At 37.3% G+C, this 23,511-nt stretch overlaps 1 protein-coding gene across 1 annotated transcript; it reads right to left on the bottom strand.

Moving 5' to 3' along the window:
• Positions 1-233: 233 nt before the first annotated feature.
• HtrA2 (HTRA2-related serine protease) lies at positions 234-23,030 on the bottom strand. The gene is made up of 8 exons (XM_067120358.1): positions 22,906-23,030; positions 20,366-20,828; positions 17,600-17,717; positions 14,931-15,017; positions 14,573-14,767; positions 14,227-14,377; positions 7,802-7,982; positions 234-3,334 (listed from the first exon to the last, which is right to left on the bottom strand). The coding sequence occupies exons 1-8, from the start codon at positions 22,919-22,921 to the stop codon at positions 3,175-3,177; spliced, it is 1,371 nt and encodes a 456-aa protein (XP_066976459.1). The 5' UTR covers positions 22,922-23,030; the 3' UTR covers positions 234-3,174.
• Between the last annotated feature and the right edge of the window lie 481 nt (positions 23,031-23,511).

The following is a 23,511-nucleotide window of genomic DNA, read 5'->3' as shown; positions in this document are numbered from 1 at the left end:
TATTTTCTTGTTTTTTCCATAATACTTTCTTCCCATCTAACACCTCAGCTTCTAATATATGGGTATACTATTGCACTTTTTTCCTCCACCCCTCACATAAAAAAATTGTTTTTTATTCTTTGGTTTTCAGTTGAGCATACTACCATAATGGAAATTCATAATATTTCTTCTTTCTGGAGCGTGTACAATTTTCCTGTTCTGAAAAATTCACCTCCTGATAATAAAATATAACATATTTTAATACCAATTTATTAATACATACTGCACTTTGTAGCAAACAATACATATTATACAAATATATTACAGTACAACAGTCTGCATGCTGTGTTTTTCATAATATCACATAATATAAACATCAAAACCCATTTCATAATGAGATCATACTTGCTTTGCTGATATACCTAACATTTCCACTTCAACCTCAACAATCTGGCACATATTTTTGTCTTTATTCTAGATATATGATAAAACTCTCATAGCGTTTATGACAAATCATTATAGCAGATTACCCACATCTTAGGGAATGCAGGTCATCTTTTTATGCTCTATCTTCCGTCACACAGTGATCACCTTAAGGATGAAAAAAAAAAAAATCACAAAACTCAAACAAATTCATTTAAGCAGTAAAACTGGAAAAGATCTTTCAATACCAAAGAATAAAATCATTATCTACAGAAAATAGGAATTTAAATCTAACAGCTCTAACAAGCTTTAAATAATATATAGATGTTCGTCTTCCTGTATAAATTATGAAAAAATAGAATTTCTGTCGTGAGGAGTGGTGAGGTGACACAACAGTGATAAGGTCCTCTGTGAAAGGTTTTCTCCTTACGTCATAAAATACAATAATAAAAGAATACTAATAAAGTTTAAAGACTGAATTAGACTCAGAAAGTACAAGAAAAACAGTAAGTGGGTGGTATGATCTAATGTAAAACCAACAGGATCATAGTTAAAAGAGAACTAAGAGACTCAAGTGGACACAATACCTACTACCTTTAGCAATCCCAAGAGGTTATAATAAGCATCAAAGCACAAAACTGTAACGGCATGAATATATCAATGACTATTATTATAAAGTAGTTTACACAGACCAATGAAACATATTTCTAGGATTTGTTCATAAACAGCAGGTAAAAACTGAAGTAAAAAAAAAAAAAAAAAACTTACAGAAGTTGAACAGCTAGGTGGGGAGTGGCCAAACCAAACAGACAATCGTCTAGGTTAGTAAGTTAGTAGCATCTGGCAGTGAGAACGTATTGCACATTGAGATCTGCTAGCACAGTTCTATGAATGTAAAGCAACAAATTTAATTGAAAACCACAGTTCTCTTCACTACAAAATTTTAGGCAGATCATGCATATCCATGTGCTTTGGCACTAAAAGGAAAAAACATCACTATCAAATACAAACGATATTTCTATATTTGATTTTCATTTCTATATTCCAGTTGATAACAAGGCACTCTTTGTGATTTTCGACTAAATCTGAAGATTCACAGAAAATTCTTCAATAAACCTAGTGGCAACACCATTATAAAAAATTTTTTTACTGATGAATGCCATGATTATGTCCATTACTATGTATCACTTGGTAAGGTTGAGAACCATATATAGAAAATATACCTCAGAATTACTTCAACACATTTCTAACATATTGGCCAGATCTGGTGGAAATAAAATTGTCTAAAACTGCCAAGATTTGTACTAGCTGCAAAACAAAGAATGGAACAACTCAAATAAATGTGTCCCTATGGAACAATTATATATATATATATTTTATATATTAATGTTGTGACTAATTTATACTTCTCTCTCCAAACAGATCACAGTGTTTACCATTTGTGTACAAATTTATATACAATAACTGTCCATCATAGTCCAAGCTTTTACTGTTCTATCTGCATTCCAAAACAAAGTCTTTGTAGTTAATAAAAATAAAATTACATTTTCTCTCGTTCTTGCATCTAATCAATTCATTTGTGCTCTTATTATTCTTAATATTTTTTTCTTTAGTATCTTCACTTTTTAAAATTATATACTGTATTTTACATTACCTTGTTCACATATGATCCATTTACAGCAATCAAACACCACTGTAACTGGCGATCTTGAAAGATTTGCTCTAAGAGGGCTTAAATGGAATTAAAGATAACATAATAAAATGTCAAAGAAATTTCCAAGGCTGCATAAGGCATTTGTGGAGGAGTATTATAATACAACTAACCACTGAGAGATGATAAGAAGTAGATTCCCATCACTCAAAAGAATCAATAACTTCCAACAACTATTATAGCATCTAAGAGCACTGTCTTCTTTGAAACTGAGCTGTCCAGAAAAGGGTTCTGAAAGATTTTAAGTATGATATTGTACTCTGCATAATACTGCAACTTAACCATCTTCATGAACATTTGAAATAATAATAATACATAAAACTACAGGGTCATGGTCTGGTTAAACTATTTAATAATTATATTGTTAATTATAATGATAAAAATATAATCAATAACAGATCAGTTTCCGAGTATTTGTGCAATATTTCATCATAGTGTATAACCTCACCAAACAATAATCAGAGTGAACTTTCATCTTAGTCACATAAAGTGATGCAAAAATGCACTCTGAGAATATGCACAGCTCTACTTTTAAAGATTACTCAAGAGCATCACAAATTTTCAACTTACAAGTATTGTATTGCACTTCAGAGGACCTCTATAAAGTTAAAAGTACAAAAAAAAATATAATGTTTGCCTCAAAAATTTCATAGTCTCCATGCACTTGGGAATATTGACTAATAAAACTAGCATGCCCTTCCATTCAATGCAAAGGCTTGAGAAACAAACTCTGGTCCTTAATATCAAGGTCAATATGAATAAGATTACTGGACTGCCTTATGACAAGAAAGCTTGAGAGAGGTTACCAATAGTTACTATTACTATTCAGTATGCTGTAATATCCTGAATAAAAATAATCCATACTCTTTTAATACACTGCAGACTGAATACATTATTTTTCAATCTTGATTTCTTGGACTGTGTTCATTATAGTCATGACTTAGCCTCTGCATACAACACCTCAGCTACTTCTTTTAAGCAATGAATATCATTTGTCAACAAGATATCAAAACCACATCTTAAAAATAACCAGTTCTTAAATATTAAACAATGCATCACAATTATTCTTCGGGTACTACAGTCACCGAGTATCGCTGCCCATTGCGGACAACAACCATATTAAGATCTCCTTGACTTTCCAGAACTTTGTAAACATCTCTAGAAGAATAAACTGGATGGTTGTTTATATGAGTTATCACATCTCCTGGTTGCAAGCCAGCTCTGGAAAAAGGAGCCCCGACAGAGGAAGTAAATATTATGGAGGGTAAAATTATATGGTACTTATTAAACCTGCTTCAGAACATCAATGTTGATACGAATGAAAAATGACGTATCTTTAAAGTGAAAACAAAATATTTTTATTTCTAAGTATACAATTCACTGTCCAAATTACTAAGTATTGCAGTAAAGCAAATTAGGCGACAACAGAGTAACTAGTGTGTTGAAGTTATCTGTTATATGTTACTGCTGACATTAGATATATCTGACTGAGATACAAGTGGTGATTATACTGATTTTCATACCAGCCAACACTACACAGTATCGGACATATTAAAATCAACGGCATAGGGAGATTGTATATGAAAAACTTTTCATAAAAGAAAATTGTCACATCACAAACCCATCAATCGCAGTAACTTCATTCTTGGTTTCAAATGTCTCCAGACATACAGACTTTTGTTTTCCAGACAGAAGAGGAGCAACCAATTATGCTTGCACTCTATGGACCTACTGACAAGCACTAATTGCTCTCCTCACAGTCCATATCTGTAGCACTGTCAACACAGCTTTAAGGGATCTCCCCATCTGTTTTTTTTTTTTTTTTTTGGGGGGGGGCACTTCAGACAGTCTTCAATCAATAACATTCAAACTATCCATTAACATTAATTTCTTTGGCTCCTCATACCATCATCTAACTATTTACTTTTTCGCCATCTTCTTGGATCTTTGCTACTTACTGGTTTTGTTTCTCATGACCTCCTGTTGGACTTGTGGGGGTGGGAGGAGGGAACTCATTAATGATTAATGGGTTTATAAGAAAAACTTTCTGTTTCAAAAAAATGTAATCTGTTTCATCACACCCTCATTAATCATATATCATTGTTTTAATTGCTATTTAAATGAGAGGCTGAGAAACTGAAAACTAAATAGTACTTGTTATACCTGTGGGATCCAGCAGAGTACTTGAGGACTGTAAGAAGTGAATACCAATTCTCTGGTGAAATACAGACTTGTTAAATGTATGGCCCATAACCTATAAAGTTCAGAGTAAGGTGCTTGTATTAGGAAGAGTAACAAATTTGCCATCAACATGAGAAGTCTATGTCTTTTGACAATCTCACAAATAAGATGAGTTATGGTAAAGTGGTTGAATATTCACAAACTTTTTTCCCTAGAAAAAACACTGTCCAAAGCCTGGAATTGGTCTCTATAAAGAAGAGTCAGTTCTTCACTCGAATGACATCCACTACCCTAACCCCACCATCATGGGCATTTTGCTGTGGGCCTTCCCCTACACCTCCTGGGTTGAAATGACAATTACTGCCTCCTTCCTGGAGTCTTCCTGTTGGGGGACGAAAGGCAAAACCTCACTGAAGGAGTACCTGGCATCCTCTGCTGCCTAGAGCATGGAAGAGGAGATTGTCCTGTTCAATGGGTGTATCAACTAGGGGTGGCTGGTTGTTTTGAAGATGCCAATTACTACCATTGTTAAAGATTGCTGACTGTCACCAACAAAATAAACTTCTCCAAGAACTCTCAAGGAATGAGCTGATATGATCCATGATCCAATGAGCCTTCATGTCCCTTCATGTCTGATGGAGATAAGAGGTCAGAAATATCCTTCTTTACCATGTCCATCTTCATTAGCACATTTGCTAGCTGTAAGATGATCATAAGAATGTACTGGAAGGAAGCACAGCGAAACAACAGCACTGTCCACCTTGCCTTTTTTGCCCTCTCCCAAGGACATGGCCCTTTTGAATAAAGCAAACTAATGGTTCCTAATACCCATTCCTGTCACATAGGCAAGGTGATGAACTCTTACTGAAACCCTTCAGTTGCATCTACCTAGGTTGCTGAGGGTGACAAAAGAAACAAACAAGAAAGCTGGACTTGGTTCACAAGCGTTTCTGCTATCAGTGATGAATCTTGTCGAAGTGGCATAGCTAGTGGTCCAGTAGCAAAAAACAAGTGCAGGGCAGCCATGGATTGGTTGTAACTTTTGCTGGTTCCTTGTCCCTCTATTTGCAGTTTCATACCTGCACCAATATCAGAGAGAGCAATGGCCATAAGCAGGTCAAACATACGGTCAGACAGGTCATCCTTATTAAAATCACATCTAAGTTTGGCAGCTAAGGCTCTCTTTGTGAATTTCTGACATCTTTCCAGCCAGAAAACTCAAAGATATAATCAAGCACCTCAACAAGAGGAAGCATAGCCCCTTTCATCCGACTTCTCCAAAACCATAACAAAGCCCTTCAAAAAGAAGAACCTGTCCACAATATAACCAACAATGAATGTCAAGTTTCGGAGACAAAACACTTTACAACATTTTGTCAGACTTCATCATTTTCAATTATCACCAATGTAAAATTTTTAATCTGTAATTTAATAAATAAAGTCTAAACTTCATTATCAATGAAGACAAATTCTTTGGACCAGTCCTATGAGATCCTACACAAATTAGCTCAGTGGTCTGGCTAACCTATAAAATAATAATAAAATAATAACAATAAAGGAGAAAAGAAGCTAGCACAAAAGAGAACTCTCTTTCAAGTACTAAAGACAAGGATCAAGAACAGAAATACAACAAACACTGAAAGAGCTAAACTTCAGGGAGATGAACAATTAACTACCGTTCAGGATGATGGAAGGTTAATTATTTACAAGGAGCTACACCTTGCAAAGCTAAAAATTCAAAGATGGTCCTGATGAGTGGAAAATGCCTGCCAAGTGTAGAAATCACTACTTTATCACTTACTGAGTAGCGGGAAAAGGGAAAATGATGAAATATATGATGATTAATTAAAGAAATGGTAGATGAATTAGAATCAGTATTGATATAGCAATCATCCAGAAAAGAACAACTTTGGCATTAGAGACGGTAACAGTCCAACAAATTTATCCAGATGACAACACAAGTAGAGGCCATCTTCTGTTTAACAGACACAATACTGGAGAACCTGGAAACATTATTAAACCATACTTATACATTATATGAAATACGGGTTGTCATGAAGCAAATTGTAATTGCATGAAATTTTAATTGTTTCATATAAAAATACAGTACTGTATTATCAATAGTTTTAAATAAACAAGAACAATGAGTCATTAAAACTTGTCACAGAAATGCCTAAACAATTCAGTTTGCTTGTTTGCTTCTTGAATATACACTGTTGCTCCATCAAAAATACAAATGAAAAAGGTGAACCCCTTTTATGATATGAGGACTTCATAATAGACTAATGCTTACAGTGTACCTTCGAGAAAGGCAGTTAAATAAGTTAGATGGCCAGGTAGAAAGACACCATGGAGAATCGACGAAAAGTAAATGGCAGAATGAAATGCAAATGCTCCAAGAACCTTTAGTAACGTCTACATCCACAAGGGTATTTCGTTATAAGGCCAACTTGATTCTTTCTCTGGTGAATACAAATGTAAAACACAGTTTTGAAAGCTCTGTCCATAAAGACCTCACAAAGCAGGTTACTGGTTGATGTAGTACCAAAAACAGCAACTTCAAAACCTGAGGTCCAAGAAAACATATCTTCAATTGCTATGTTCAAGGCTCTTCAATTCCCAAGTCTAAAGCTTCAAAACTCTGTGCCTTGCTGGATTATTACGAATTTTATCATCACCTTCCATGTCTTCTACCTAATTTCTGTATATGATTGGTGACTGTTTTTTCAGCATCACCTTATACCATCTTTAGTATCCTTCTGGTGCTATCTGATTTCAGTGATAAATGGAACTGTGACTCTTGAAAGTGACTTATTTTCATTTTAGGGATTGCAAGAGCCACTACCCAATACAGCATATCACCCATCACCATGGCTTATTTCAACAAATTTAAAGGTTTCAAGGTAGGTCATGGGCAGCAGAGGCAAGGAACAGGACAAAACATATGTCTGATAAGTACCAAGCCCCCTCTCCATCCATGATAGGACCAGGAAGAACCAAGCACTGGCTGCTGATTACTCACCAAGCAAACTTTTGGGCTCCCCTAGAACTCCCATCCCTAGCTCACAGGGATGGTAAAGTTGTGTTGCTAGTGAAACTTATGAAGACAAAAACAGAGCTTGAACTCAGGACCACCACACAAAAAGTCCAAGTGAAACCCAAATGATAGCTCAGTTGGATTTCATTATAAATGTAGAGTGACTGAATGTATTGTACTAGATACTTCATAAGATATTACATCACAAACTAACACCTCTGTTGCTTATTTGCAAACAAATCTGGGCTGGTCTCAGAATTAACTGTTTAGATGGTGTGCTTAAGTCATGTCAATACAGTAAGTATAACTGTGGTTGTGAAATTTCTTATTGGGTGACTTTGTAATTCAACAATAGAGGCCCTAATTTTAAAGCAAATGTTTCCTGTGAACAAAATTAAATTAACTTACATTCTGACAAATGTTCCTACAGTAAAATAGTCTTTCTAAAACTAAAATATTATTATACATACTGGTAAGAAGGAGAGCCAACAACCACCCTCCAGATGAAAATTCCATGGTTAATATCTGCTGGAATGTTATGTGGTGCACTTCCTCTTGCTTGTAATTCCTGAATGATGGATTCTGTCAAAGTGAGCATTGTCACCCCTATATAACGACGTCGTACTGAAGGCGAGGATTCAGGGTACTTTGCTGCAAAAATATGAAAAAATCAAAAGTATAGTGATACTGTATAACAAAATTTCAATAAAGTCCATACAAATACTTAATGGAATTACAACTAATGGAACTACCAAATAACACCAACTGTACTAACTGCATACATGCAACAAGGTGACCAAATGAAGGTAACCTTGTGTCAATACAGTATAACTGAGCTGGTCTTTTTATGTTAGTTTCATCTTTTCCAGGAACTGACACTGAATGAAAGAAAGCCTTTTTTTTTTTATTATTTTCCCCTTGTAAATCTTTATTGCAATAAATTAATTAATTTGATTTTATTCCATATTTTACATTTTACAGAATTATTCAACTACTGATAACTCAAGAGTATATAAGGAACCTTGAACTCTAATTTCAGATGTACCATGAATTTTTATCCCATTACTTAAGAAAACACATCTTGAGATGGGTTTTACAACTTGTATCAAGCTCTATCATATCTTTGGAACAGGAGTATTGCAAGACATAGCCAAGATACAATGGCCCCTCTGATCTGAACTATATTGCTTTCCCACTACTTTAACTTTACCTTGCTTCCTATTATGATATCATTCCTAAACCTTGCAGTTGTATCTCCACAAGCAATTACCATCTATTTTGGGCCTGTGTCATATTGTTGATGATACTGAAGGTTCATTTGGCACCAAGCTGCAATGCTTTCTGCCTTCTAGTCCCTTACCTTTTACTCTCCTACCACATATCTAACCAGTTTCTTTAGCTCTGGACTGCCCCAATTGTCAACTTTCATTCATGAAGCCTTATGTGAGGCCAAAAATGTAACCTTGGTAAAATGACAAATTTTTTAAAGTAATTTGCATTTTTCCCAACATACAAACCTGAGGTCTTTACATGAGGAATTACCTTCAGGGCAAGCTGGAGCAGGCTATTCTAATACAACACAAGGTTGTTCAGTAGTTAACTACTGGTGGGAGGGATGAGGAGTACCCTCACCACCTACCTTCCTTGTGCGATGCATTCACTTGCCTAATATATTAGCCCAGGTATCAGAATGAGGGGTGGCTAGAGGCAGGCAGTATATGTAAAGACCTCAAGTTTGTATGTTATGAAGTATACAAATTACTCTTAAAAACTTGTCATTTGTTCCTATGCGTATAAAAACCATCGCTCTTTACATGAGGAAGATTTACTGATTGGTGGGAGGATCTCAGTAAGTTCCTAACTGACCGGTGGTTTTTGCCTCACCTGGGTCTCTTCCTGGTCGTGCAATGCCAAGCAAAGAAAGACATCCCATACCTCTGATCAGAGGAACAAAAAAGTGTGCTCAACTGTCAGACTTTCGGCTTTTCGAAGTAATGGGTTTGAAACCAACATTATTTAGAAAAAGACTTGGAGGAACTCTATGTCGGAGACAATAAAGCTAAAGATAACCAACGGGTTTGTTTTATTGTCAGTCCCTCTCTCCCCTTGCCAGAGCAAGGGTAGGACTTTGCTCCTACAGTATAGACCATATTAATTAGGAACATAGAAAGGCTGATCACTCACCTGCATCTATGTCCGTCCAGCACACGACAGTATGTCAACCACCAGAAGAGAAAGGTTTGGAGAAAAGGGAAAGGAGGGAGGGCAGTCACACTCTCTCTCTCTCTCTTTTGCAACATACATCTTAGACAAGATGCTACCTGTCCCGCTAGGGGAACTGGATGAGCTACACAACTTGTTGAGCAGCCACCACAGGACCCAAGGAAAAGGTGTTCAAGGACCTATGGGCAATGTCCCTCAGGTAAAAAGAGGTGAACGTAGTTTGTCATGACCACAATCCTGCTCTCAGCACCTGATAAACCAACATGTTCTTCCTGAATGCAAGGGACAGAGCAATGCCCCTGACTTCGTGAGCTCTAGGCTGGGACATACTTTAATCCTCTTCATCTGATGTTGAGTATGCCCTTTTGATAGTCTCACGAAGCCAAAAGGAGATGGTCTTCTTGGACACCTCCTTCTTCGTCTTGCCAAAGTCCTGTTTCACTTCTCTCGAGAGAGGAATGAAAAGAAACGGGGGATCCCTTGCTTGAGACCAGAACTCCTTCGTTCTCCACTGAAGGGAACGAAGATGAAGCAGCCCATGAGGGGCCAGCTTCTCCAAGGACAACAAGTGACCAAGAACGACTTGCCACATCCAAGCTGGTTGCTCCTGTTGAGACAGGAACTGTTGATGCTGGCATGCACCATTCCTGATGGGGGCAGAAGAAGGGTGGGTGTTCCTAAGAGGACCTTTAGAATTCTGGGGTTTCTCAGATCCCGAAGTGGAAGTCCAGCCTGACCTGAAGGTAGGGCTGCAGTAGTGAGAGGAGACCAGGAGATCTTTGCTACTGTGTGGTGGATGAGACAGTCGTTATTTTTCCACCCTCCTTCGATCCACCGTGGAGTCCACTTGCTCTCTGTTGAAAAGAGAAGTGGAACCCAGCAACAGTCTATTCTTAAGGGCAAAACCAACTCAGGCCCTACGAACTTGACAGCCTGAGACAGAACTGCATCTCTCCTCTTGAGTACCAAGTTTGCCCACAGGTTAGCTGTCTGGTGGGCTAGATAGGAGACAGTCCTTTCTCCAGACAGGAACGTCTATTAAGGCTGGCTACCTCTTCTTTACTGTGCAACGAAGTGGAAGAGACGATCTTAGCCACAGTGGTTGACCAATGCTCAAGCCAAGAGAATGCTTAGAACGCTGCCAAGACTGACATTTCCGAGGGCTTGTAGAACTTCTGACGAGGGAGAAGTGGAGGAAATATCTTAAACGAACGGCTGGACTGAAGTGAGTTGTTTTACCTAGAAACAAGAGAATTCACTTGAGCCAGGACAGAATTGGCAAGTTTCAACCAAGGCAGTCTGAACGAAGGTGCAGGTTCCTTATGGGCCCCAACAAAAGCTTCGAGACCCAAAGAAAAAACATCACGGGATGCCAAGATCTCTTCCCCAAGATCTTTGTACTGATGAATCAGTTTAATGATTTTAACATAGGACCTCTGTAGCTTGGAGGTGCCTGTATCCTTGGGGAGAGGATGTTCCAGCCCATCCAAGTCACGGTCCTCTGGATCTACTCTCCCTGCAGGAGAGAGACCCTCCTCAGAACCCCCTGGAGCAAATGACCATTCTGATCCTAAGACCGAACTGGGGGTGTAAGCTTGTGTGGAAGGGTTATGATCAGAAGACACTTCCTGATCACTAACCCAAGGCCTATCCACCTCACGACTCCTGGTCTAACCCCAGGAGGTTGAAGTGACAGGTGAGAGGGGCCTAGCACCCTTCACAGACCTGCCACAGGCCGAGGCGAGGCAGGTGAGGAGGCCATGAATGGTCATCAACCCGTGGTGACACTCGTTTCACAAGTCTGGAAGAATGAATCCCTTCACGCGAACGTGAATTGGGATTGTCCCCGGGAGAGTGAACAAGCTCACGTGCACGAATGCTATCCTGAGGGAAGTAAGTCTGTCCATGCGAATGTGAGAGGGTACTGCCCTGGGAGAATGATAGTGCACCCTTGGGTGAGAGTGTGGGCTGTCCCAACGATGTGCTGCAATCTTCTTCGAGAACGCAGCCTCTAAATGCGTAAAAGACTGAATGGGGGACCTCCTCGATGCTTTTCCAGGTGAGTGAACTTGAAAGTCAGCATGATCATCTCAGGACCCTGTTCTCCGAGCAGCCGAGTCGTGGCTCAAAGGAGCTGCGCCTCAGGTTGTAGAACTTGCAGGGGGTGAGGCAGCACCTGCACACTCACACTCTCTCGAAAGGCTGTGTCCCAGTCCATGGACCGAGAGCGCTTACCAGATCCACTTAACTAGTCTTCAGGGGAGAATACCCCTCTAAGGACGGACGGGAAGTCCTCTTCTTGTATCTCCTCTTCGATGTGAAAAGCATTCACTGCTGTGGGGACCAATTACAACACTCGTCACAAGGGTTACCAACAGAGTATTCAAGTTTGCAACATTTAGTACAAACCGAGTGCAGGTCAACATCAAAAGAGGAAAGGATGCAATTGCATATTTTCCTTACACCAGGACAAACCCATTTAGGTTGCTTATCAGGCTTACATGATTCTTGGGTTTGGCTATCCATGACCAAAAACAAGAAAAAAGAACAAACGCATATATTCACAAAAGAGCAAACTATCACAACAGAAAACTGGCAGGAAAAAAACCAGTGCTGAAGCTGTACGTAGAATAACCGGCTAACATCGGGCAGGGAAGGTGTAGTACGTCTGGCACTGAACGAGGCTATTAAGCAAGTGGATGCATCGCTCAGCGAAGGGAGGTGGTGAGGGTACTCCTCACCCCTCCCACCAGGTAGTTAACTATCGAACAACCTTGTTGCATTAGAATAGGCTGCCCAGCTTGCGCTGAAGGTAATTCCTCATGTAAAGACCAACAGTTTGTATGTGTAGGAACAACTACTTAATAATAACGAAAACTTACTGTTTGTGCATTGACTTATAAAGATCTACTGTATTTATAAAGTTATCTTTATCATTTCTGCCTCCTCTGAGAATTGCTCATTATTCAGTTTATATAACGGCCACCATGATGCATATGTCCCAAGTGAATGCTTGTATTTATCAAATTCTGAAAAGCTGTCAGACCACAAAGGGTCTTTATGTTTGGGAACTTTCTGGCAAACCTACAGATTTCATCATCTCATCAACATTTTTACATAAAATTTATATAACAGATCTCTCTGTTGTCTACTATCTTACGTATTTTCAAGACTGAATTTCATTCCAGTCTGCGTTTTCATCTATGTCCTTACTCCTTGATTTTCTGTACCTTCCGACTGGTCTTCCTCCTGCTACTTTCACATCCCCTTTTCTGGCTAACTGTCCCTCAACCCTACTCATCACATCTTCACACCATCTAAATCTTTTTGAGTTCAGTCTTTGTCCCAAATGCTGGACACCAGATCTCTAAACAACTTGTTTACTTGTAATATGATCTTCTATTGCAACTCAGCTATGAATCTTGGTACTGTATTCTGTAGTCACACCTCTTTAAACTGCCATCCACTTTCTTTACCAGTGCCCATGTTTCTACTAAATACAGTACAGTCCTCAGGCATGCATCATAAAATGATTACTAATGGGATATTCTTATTTACTGGTAGTCTAGCAGTCTCTTTCACTTTATCTAGGCTTGTTACTTGCTGCTGGCTAACAATGGTTCCTTCACAGTCCAGTATGTCACCATATAACAGAAATTATCTACCTCCATTAACTGATTACCTTAGGATCTTTTAACATATTCATGGAACAATTTTAGTGCAAAATCAATAATTTAGTGTACTGTACAACAAGCTGCAGAATATGAGTTGGATATTATTATTAGTATCATCATCTATTAATTTACCCAAACCACTAACTCTATGGTTCATGAGAATGATTCGTCTTTATACAAGAGGTGCTAATTAGAGTAAGGAAAAATAAAGTTTAAAAATCAGGTGGTAGGAGACCTAAGGGAACCGATGAAACTTAAAAGGAAGAAATAAAATACCAGGGGGCAGACAAATTTTTCATACCATCTACAGTGAGCTGTATAGACTAAAGGTAAGTGATACCTTCATGCGGGGGCTGTTGAATAACTACTGTATACACACTGGTATGTGATATTAACTAGGGAAAATGGTCAGGACTATTCAAACCTATCTAAATTACAACTGAACAAATGGAAATAAATATGGGAGTTTTATTTTAACACAAAGCACAAACTATTTATGTTTTTTAATTCCTAACTGTGATCCACATCCGAACGTTGGTTGTAAGTTGATGTTTTATGCAAATAAAGCGAAGTACGTAAATTCTTTTTTATATGCAGTTAAAAGAACTGCATCATTTGAATGTTGTATGTACTGCATATTTCACCTGGGTCACTTTCTTTCCTGTAACACTTCATTTTTTATTATTCATTTCACTCAGTCTGTTACTTGTAGTTCCTTTTATTTAAATTTTTCTCTTTTTTCAAAACTTACCCAGTATGTGATATTTTCTTTAAGGATGACTGAGAGAATAATTTTGTGAATTTGCTTTGCATCAGTTTTGATGGGAATCTAAAAGTTTCCATCACTGATGCCTCTTATGGCATTATTTCAATAAAGTATCTATTTCAACCATAAATATAAGTGTTGAATATAATCACAGTAAACTTCAAAATACTGTACAATGCACTTTTCACTGGAAGGAATAAATTAAAATCAAATAAAGATTCACTGTACCAACCTAATTCAAGTCTCTTTTTTGCTGCTTTCACCATAAATTCCTTGGCATAATCTATAGGTATAGCAAAGGAGATCCCAGATGTCACAGTCATGGAGTTGATGCCAATGACCTCACCATCCAAATTCACAAGTGGTCCACCTGAATTACCAAACTGAAAATATATTTTGACTGTTAATATAATAAAGCCAATGTATACTATCTGCTTAATGTACAAAAGATCGTTACGTGATAAAATACAGCCTAGCAAACTAAAAATCACTAACTTTTCATGGCTGGAAATTTGTAACAGAGAACAGTAAAATTAAATTCATGACAAAAAGAGAAAACATTACGTTATCTGACTCACTGTGATAGCAGCATCTGTCTGTATATACTGAATGTCCCTGCCTCGCAAACCCAACTCCTTGCTGGCTCTGCACACTGATGAAACAACTCCAACAGTTATAGTGTTTGAAAGTGACAGAGGAGACCCAAGGGCTGCTACAAATTCACCAGGACGTAGATCACAGGAATTTCCCAGAGCTATTGGCTTTAGGTTATCCTGTTCAATGGAAAATACATTTCATACTACTGTACCTCCTTTAATATATTTTTAATAATTATCAAAAATCAAAATACACACAATGATTCTGATAATATAGTACAAAAAATGTACATTACTATAGTTTGAGGTTCAAAGTCTTCATATGTGGAGGATAACTTACACATTTAATCCTAATGAGTGCAAGATCTGAAATGGCATCAATTTCCTCAACTATGCCTTCATATTCAGCACCATTCTGTAGCCTAACCTGAAATACAGACCTAGTTATTGGAATAACACTTAATTTTAATTTTTGGTTTCTACTGACATTTTAATTGCAAAAAGTTTCATTCCACATTTACTCAATACAGTTTCGGGACCAGCCCAATGAGAGTTAAGAACACTAGCTCTGTGGTCTGGATAAGACATTTACTAATAGTAATATGTAATAAAAATAGTTTCAAACTTAGGTTTCCCACCCAAAAACTACAATATTAAGCAAAAAAAAAAAATTCTCAGATAAAATTTTAAAAAGCAAATTTATGTTCTGTACATACTAACCATTGCCTATTTTTGATAGTTTAATGGGACCCATCACATACTCAAAGGGTTCTTCAAAAGGATATATTCTTTACCATTCCAGATTTCAGTCACCTGCCAATCTTGCCTATGTCATGTGCATTTTACATTTATGACAATGCAGTATATTGGTTGGGTATAAAATATTTTAATCAATTTTCCAGTTTTTCTATAGATGACATAATTTCAAGTCATTGGCCTGGGATTGTTAATTATTTACATTTCGCAGAAATTATAATCTCATTGAAGACCATAACATAACCATCAAGTTGAAGTGTTCATGAAAATTAAAATGTATTCAACAAAATTATTATTCTTAATGCTGGATAATTTGCTTAGGTGCTCAAAGATGATGGGTGTGCATGGCCAATGTTAGCACACTTTGGCTCTCTTATCTTCAAGTACACTGGTGAATAATCAACATATTAATTACATATCTTGTTGAATGTAATTACCTAAAACTATAAACACATTACCCAGAAGTGTTACTCAAAAAAGGGTAAAAAAAAATGGGACCTCACACAAATGCATTTATATCCTCAGTAGTCAAAGAGATACATGATAATTATAACCCCGTGGGTACACAGGAACATTATTTACTATGCTATAATAATCCCTTGACCCTCCACACTTCCCCAATCCACACTACGCCCTTGTCCACACCACTCTTTACGGCATTAATGGCAAAATTGACAGTAAAACCTAACACACACAGATGGACGTGTGGAGAAAAGATCATACTTTCTACAGTAGATGGGAGCATAAAAAATACTTCTGTTCAGCCATGCAAATTAGCTGTGCATTGCATATGTGCTAACTGGCTCAATGTAAATATTTTGTGCTGGTAGGCTCATTGATGAGGCTGAGGGATGGGGAAGAAAGAGGTACTGTAATCAAGTGCATCAAGTACGGGTTAATCAATTAGCATAATGATCTGGCCTCGGTTCCTCAGCTTGCTCTCTCAACTATGGTTACCATTCTGTGCTCAGGGAGTGTTACTGGTTTTGAGAGAGAGAGAGAGAGAGAGAGAGAGAGAGAGAGAGAGAGAGAGAGAGAGAGAGAGAGAGAGAGAGAGAGAGAGAGAGAGAGAGAGAGAGAGAGGTTGTGTGGTAAAATCATTAAGTTTTACTGTACGTAGTCTTATTGCATTACTGTTGTTTTTACACTCAGTATTCTATGGTAAATTTTACACTATATACAATATTATACATACTGTACAACTGGCTAACTGACATAAATGCATATCATATGTAATGTACAGTACTGTCTAAAGAAAACAGTACCCGTATAAAATGTAAATAAGGGGGAATCTAACAGAAGTGAAGTACATAGCATCAAACTGAAATGTGCACTATGTTCAACATTACAGGTAACCTGCTAGCTAAAATGACATTATAATAAAATAGTTTTATATATACTTATCACTCTGTAACTTTAGCAGATGATGGCAGGATACAAGAAGAGATGAATCACAGAATAAGTGAAATCAGGGAGGTAGCAAAGTGTTTGCAAAATATCTAGAAGATGTCTGTGAAAGCTAAAGTTCCAATGTATGAAGGGATTGTTGAGGCTACTCTCCTTTATGAGAGCGAAGTGTAAATGTTGAATACAAATGAAAGAAAAGAGTTTGAAGCCACTGAATAAAATTGTTTGTGCAACATATGATGAGTGAACAAGACGGAAAGGGTAAGATATGCTGAGATGTGCAGCAGTGAAAATGTTAGTCAGAAGGAAAGGGTGGGTGAGATATGTTGAGACATGCAACAGTGAAAATGTTAGTCTACATGAAAAGATGGATCAGAGTTCTGAGATGGTGGGATCATGTAAAGGGAATGTAGGACAATTCTGAAGTATTGGTTACAAGGAAGAATGCAAGATCATGTTAAATGCTGGGCAACAGTAGTGAAAGGAATTCTGGAACAAAAGTGCTGTGATATTCAGGAAGCGAAAGTGTGTGTGCAATGTCGAGATGAATGGTGAAATTATAGTAGTGAGGTTAGATGAACTGCTGATGAGTCCTTTGTGTAAGTTGGTAATAAAAGCTCTCTTCAATTCCACAGTTAACAGCATGAAAGAGGGCAATGACTATCATCTAGTTTTTCTGTGGAGCTATACCTCAGAAGGGAAAGAGCTTAAAGTAAAAAAATAATAAATCAATAATTAAACAAGAATATATGTAAGTATAACCACTCCTAAAGTACCACACATCATATTTTGAAATAATACGAAAACTGGAACACTCTGGCATTAAACCATCAGTAAAGCACTTACATTAACTGTACTTGATCTTGGTCTGTTGGTGACTACATGGGCATTGGTGAGAATCAGCCCATCATTAGAAACGATGAAACCAGAACCATTGGAAAGAGCCTGGGTATACCTAAACCTTCTGTGGAACAGAACCAGAAAGAGTTGGTTACCAGCATCAGCATTCTGAGTGAAGTCTTAATCGCGTATGCAGTGACACAGTGTGTGCAATACTGCACTACAACAGAGTAAGTCATCAATTAATAAAGTAGGGAAAGTAAAGAAAACTGTCAGAAAGTCATAAATAATCTTAAAAAAACAAGATTACATGATCTACAAATTTAAAAACAGCACTCATCATTACACAATAAACAACAAAGTTTAAACTGTAAAAGAATGTTTGTAAATGGTGGTTTGTCCCTCATTTTGTCAAATATGAAATTTTTTTATAATAAAATAAAGTTTTATATATACTTACCCAGTAATTATATAACTATTAGTTTCTACTTTACACGGCAGCTCAAATTTTAAAAACCGCGGTAGTGCTCTTTTGTTTTGGGAGTAGGTAGGCTGCTCCGCCCACTTTCGGGGAAGAATGGGTACAACACAGCTAAAGACCTCAACTTGTTTATGCCCTCTGTCCATGTGAGGGGAGGAGGGAGGGCTACAATCATGTAATTATTTGCTAGTTATATATAAAAGTTTATTTTATTATAAAAATGTCATTTTTTATGTAAGTAAATTATCAAATAATTACATAGCTGAATCCCACATTAAGAGGAGGTGGGATACATGGACATGCTACCCAAAAACCTTCAGAGATGGAGGAGAATTTGATATAAAAAATTTAGCTAGCATAATGAAATGCAGGTAGATTCTGCCTCTGGTCAGAGCTCCTCTCAACCTGCAGTGGTGTGGCGGGAGAGCCAAGGGTCACCTCTACTCTAGTGAGGGCTTTGCAACATAAGACTCTTATGTTGCAAAGCCCCCACTAGAGTCAAAATTAGGAAAGTCACAATAAAAAAAGTTGTGAATATTAGCTAAGCTAACTGAGATTAGTGTGCTACCAAAAACACATTCTTCACCAAATGCCGAGACAATCGAAACCATCCGGTGAAAAAATTAATCCAAGAACTGCTCAACAACCAATGTTTAGTCATTCACCGGCAGAAACAAATTGAGCTCTTTAGCTGTGTTGTACCTATTCTTCCCCAAAAGTGGGCAAGGCAGCCTACCTACACCCAAAACAAAAGAGTGCTACTGCAGTTTTTAAATTTTGAGCTGTAGCATAAAGTAGAAACTAATAGCTATGTAATTATTTGATAAGTTACTTATATAAAATTCAATTGTAATTAAATGTATATAAAGAATCAATTGATATATTCTCCTCAAAGGCATTACAATAATGAAATAATCTTCTTGATTTTGCATTTTGCAAACACACCTATAAAATGTTGCATTTCCCCTTCCTATGTAAAACATTAGTAGTAAAAAGGCTGAACAATCAGCAGCATAACTTTTAAATGTTAGTATCTGCTATTATTCCTTTCCAGAAAACAAAAACATGTTTAAACAGGTGCAAAATTTAAATCATACAACTCAAGTTACAACACTATACAGACAGTTCCCGGGTTACATCGGTCTTGGCTTATGTTGTTCTGAGTTTATGGCGCTTTTAAAATACATTCATCAAAAAATCTGTTCTGGGTTACAGCGGGTGTTCTGAGGTTACATCATTTCAGTCTTACATTGTGCTGTAAGCGATGGAAGAATACTTGTACATTTTTGAAGGAAATTCTACAAGATCATGGATGCACACATCACCAGAAGCAAGGTAAATCAATTGGGAAGTTTTCAAGACAATCAAAGGACTAAAGGTAATGCTTTCATCACTTTATGTTGCTTTCCCACTTACATTGCACTCCAGGAACGGAACCCCCGCCGTAACAAGGGACTGCCTATAGTGTTCACTCTTCCAACTCCCAAACATTTCTAGCACCTCTTCCTTAGATTTTGCTGTTGATCTCTCTAGCATGAAGCCAAACTGACAATTACAGATTTTAGCAATTTTTCTCAACCTTTCCTCCAGCACCTTTTCCATTATTTTTATAGCATGCTCATGTAGTCATGTCTCTCTAAAATTTCAGCACTGCAGTGCATCCCCTATCCTTTTGTTTGCCATTACTATAAGGCTCTCGTCCAACTTCACTGAGCCTTTCTCTTTGTTTATCATGTTTTCATATAGTATTCTAGAACTGAATTGAATACAGAACTTAGGCCAAAGGCCATGCACTTCTAGTAAATCACACATTATTTCAGATGGTTTCTTGGACTTTTCCATTTTTCATCTTCTCAAAAATCCATTAACCTCTTCAAATGTTATTTTTTCTACAGGTCCTTCTATTATGCTAACATCCTCCAGTTCATGTTGATTTTCTTCTTTTACAAGGCTTCCAAAATACTGCCTCCAGCATTCCAGTATCTCTTTATTTTCAAACAATTTATTTTATATATTTTGCCCCTTTTATAACTTTTCCATCTTTCCTCAATCCCTTTGTTATCCTGAATGTTTTCTCTTTTTTCTCTGCTGTTTTGAGATTCTTATTCTCTATTTCCCAACTCCTTACTGTTGGAAAACAATTTTTTCATCAGTAAGGAAAATTGATAACAGGAACCTTTTATGATTTTTTAAAATTTTCTTGTTTCCTTAAAAGTTAAGAAATTTTGCCCATTTCACAATCATTACCATAAAAAGAATCTTAATCTAATGTATAAAACGCAAAAACGTACCTTCTATGATCCTTAATTTCAATGTACACAACTCCATCAGACACTTTTTCAACAACATCAGCAATGAAGTTGAAGTTTTTCCTGTTGCTGCCAGTAGACGAAGGATTCATCACATTATTATTTTCATCACCAATCAAAGAACTTATATTAAAGGGACTGGCTGCATGCACACCTGGTACAAGCTTATGGCCTTGCCAATCTTCTGATCTTTCATCATAACATGTTTTTATTGTGGCACCTATGAGAAGACCAGCTCCTAATCCAAAAGCTGTTCGGAGGTATGAAGTTCTTCGTTTGTAGTTTCTCGGACTCGGACCTGCGGGGGCCTTTGCTGAAGATGTCTCACAGTTTGGAACTTGTACAGAAGTAGCACTCTCAGTGCAAGTGGAGAGCCTACGAAGAGCAGCCAACTGAATGGTCAGTTTCCGCATATCATGTAACAATGCTGCACTCAGCTGTGCACCTGTCATAAAATATGGAATAATAATATGTTACAACTACAGTTTCAGTCCAATGACTTTTAGTTAATTACTACAGTTCATTTGTATTATATACCAGACAATGATAAAATTCCTATATTAAAAAGTAATTTACTCTTTTGTAAAAAAGGCATTTATATACTTTGGATTCTATTACAGTTATTATCAAAATAAATAAATGATACAAAATTTACTGAATTTTATGTTCTATGAATATGTACTAGCATCTTATTTCGATCATGTGCTAAAACCCCTCACACTGTTGAAGGATGGTTCTAACACGCACACTGGCAAGCCTACTTTTCAATGGGGTTGTAAAACTGCAAGCTTTGGCAGAAATTATCTCCCAAGAATGGCTCTTCATTTATAAATATGCTGCACAAAGAAGCCATGTGATTGTGCAACACTGACTAAAACAATATTTGCTACTTTGTATATGCAGAAATCTTGATTGCAGACTGGAAGGAGACTGGGGTAACCAGGCATTTTCTTGAGGTGGATGAGCAAATTTGGAAAGCATAATACGTCCACTGTTATTTGGTAGCATTAACTGACAAAACCATCAAACTTTATTCCTAGTGATTCTGGATGTTCAGTTAACACTGCTCCCAGTGTTAATGCAAAATGTTCTTACAGATACACTAGCCCTTTGTTGGCCGAGTCGGTTGAGCTTCAGACTGTCACACGATGGGCTGGAGTTCAATTCCCGCGGCCGGCTGATGAAGAGTTAGAGGAATTTATTTCTGGTGATAGAAATTCATTTCTTGCTATAATGTGGTTCGGATTCCACAATAAGCTGTAGGTCCCGTTGCTAAGTAACCAATTGGTTCTTAGCCACGTAAAATAAGTCTAATCCTTCGGGCCAGCCCTAGGAGAGCTGCTAATCAGCTCAGTGGTCTGGTAAAACTAAGGTATACTTAACTTACTTACAGATACACTGATAATTTCTGACAGCTGGAAGTCATATGCTAGTATATAGGATCATTTTTTCAAGCATAACTGTTAATCATAGTATTAAGTTAGTCCAAATAACCAGTCATATACTGTACATGAACTCCAGAAGAAACGTAGTGGCATGTGTTTTCAAAAAGGAGCATGGTACCCAGACACAGCAAGCAGAAAATACTATATGAATGTTACTTCTTGGATCTAATCAAACATGGTTAATCACAAAAGTCACCAATATCAACTTCTGAAGATCAAGTCCCACAGCACCACTGCTACCACCAGTAAACCATGAGCCTAGAACCTCAAGATTTAGACCTCAGTGACTTTGAACATGGTAAGTCATTATTTAAGTGTTCTTTTAAAGTTGTTAAATGACATTTGAGGAAGCCTAGGATGAGTCATGTGTCTAAACAATACCAACAGATTCTCCTGAAAAGGGGTCACCTCTGGGGCTGTTCAAGGTCAGCTAGTTAGTAGTATAAGGTCAGGTCAGGAATGTACAGTTAGAATTTATGGCATTATGGGAAGAGGAAGCAAAGGGTAAGTCCCATGTTGTTTGAAGAGGAACCAAGACCCATCGTTCTACATACAAAAATACTCTGGTAAAGTCCAGAGAACATCAGGACAGTGTTAGCCTAAGGGGGCCATCTAAGTTAGGCTTGTTAGTATGGTACAGTGCATTTACAGTTTTTTGGTGATAAGTGGAGGAGGTAGTCTGGCCAAGTCATATGTGGGAACATAAACTCATCAGTCTACATTAGTACACTAGGCTATGGTTAACTAGCTTGTCAAACATAGGAACAGTCACACGACTGTTTGATGCTGTATATAAATAATAACTAGGCCATGTGCATAATCGTGATATAACCATCAATGGTATCATATTGATATGCACTTTTATTTGGTCTCCGGGAAGACACCGGCCTTAAAATACATACATTAGCCTATTAGGCTGTGCATTTTCTTCCGTTAGCCTAGACATTTTTTCCTTGTTTTACACAAGACTTGCCACTCTCAGTTACCCTGGTCAAGGTATTTAAAGTCAAACTACAGTCTAAAAACATACCAAAGCAATATTTCAAAACACGACAGTACATAAATAAATGAGCTTACTTCTCAGTGATAACATGATGATGCAACACAAAGGATCAAATCAACCACTCCAGTGAAATATGACTCACGCAATAGTTGTCCCAGTATGAAATATCTTTTAGTAGTAGTATAAAGGATTTACCTCTGGTACAGCCCATCCGATTTTGGTAACTTCTTGTATTACTGTGTATATAACTATTATAACATGATATATCATGCGTCGTTTTTTATTTTCTAGACTTACTTTTGACCATATCATCATAAATTCCGTTTTCTCTTCGCCTGATTTTAGTTTCGAACAATTTTTGCTCATCCAGCTGTACAAGTCTTATAAGAGTTGAGAGAGAGAGAGAGAGAAAGAGAGAGAGAGAGAGAGAGAGAGAGGGGGGGGAAGCAATCTTGTTGCCATTGAAACATTAGAGCACATTCACTGAGCAAGGGAGGCCTTGCATTTAAAAAGAGATATGGTAAATAAGTGGCTTTTTTCCACCATAAGACGTTAAATACTTAATCTCATATTGATTATTTCTAAGCATTCCCTTTTCTCTAATGTTTCTAAATTGCTCTTCATCAATGTATGCTACTTATTGCATATTTTATTTAGTATCTTTCATTGTAATTTAGTCA

The sequence above is a fragment of the Macrobrachium rosenbergii genome, chromosome 18 (assembly GCF_040412425.1).
Source record: "Macrobrachium rosenbergii isolate ZJJX-2024 chromosome 18, ASM4041242v1, whole genome shotgun sequence".
Classification (NCBI taxonomy): domain Eukaryota; kingdom Metazoa; phylum Arthropoda; class Malacostraca; order Decapoda; family Palaemonidae; genus Macrobrachium; species Macrobrachium rosenbergii.
The sequence above is the reverse complement of the archived record's forward strand: the minus strand, read 5'-3'. Positions and strand labels throughout refer to the sequence as shown.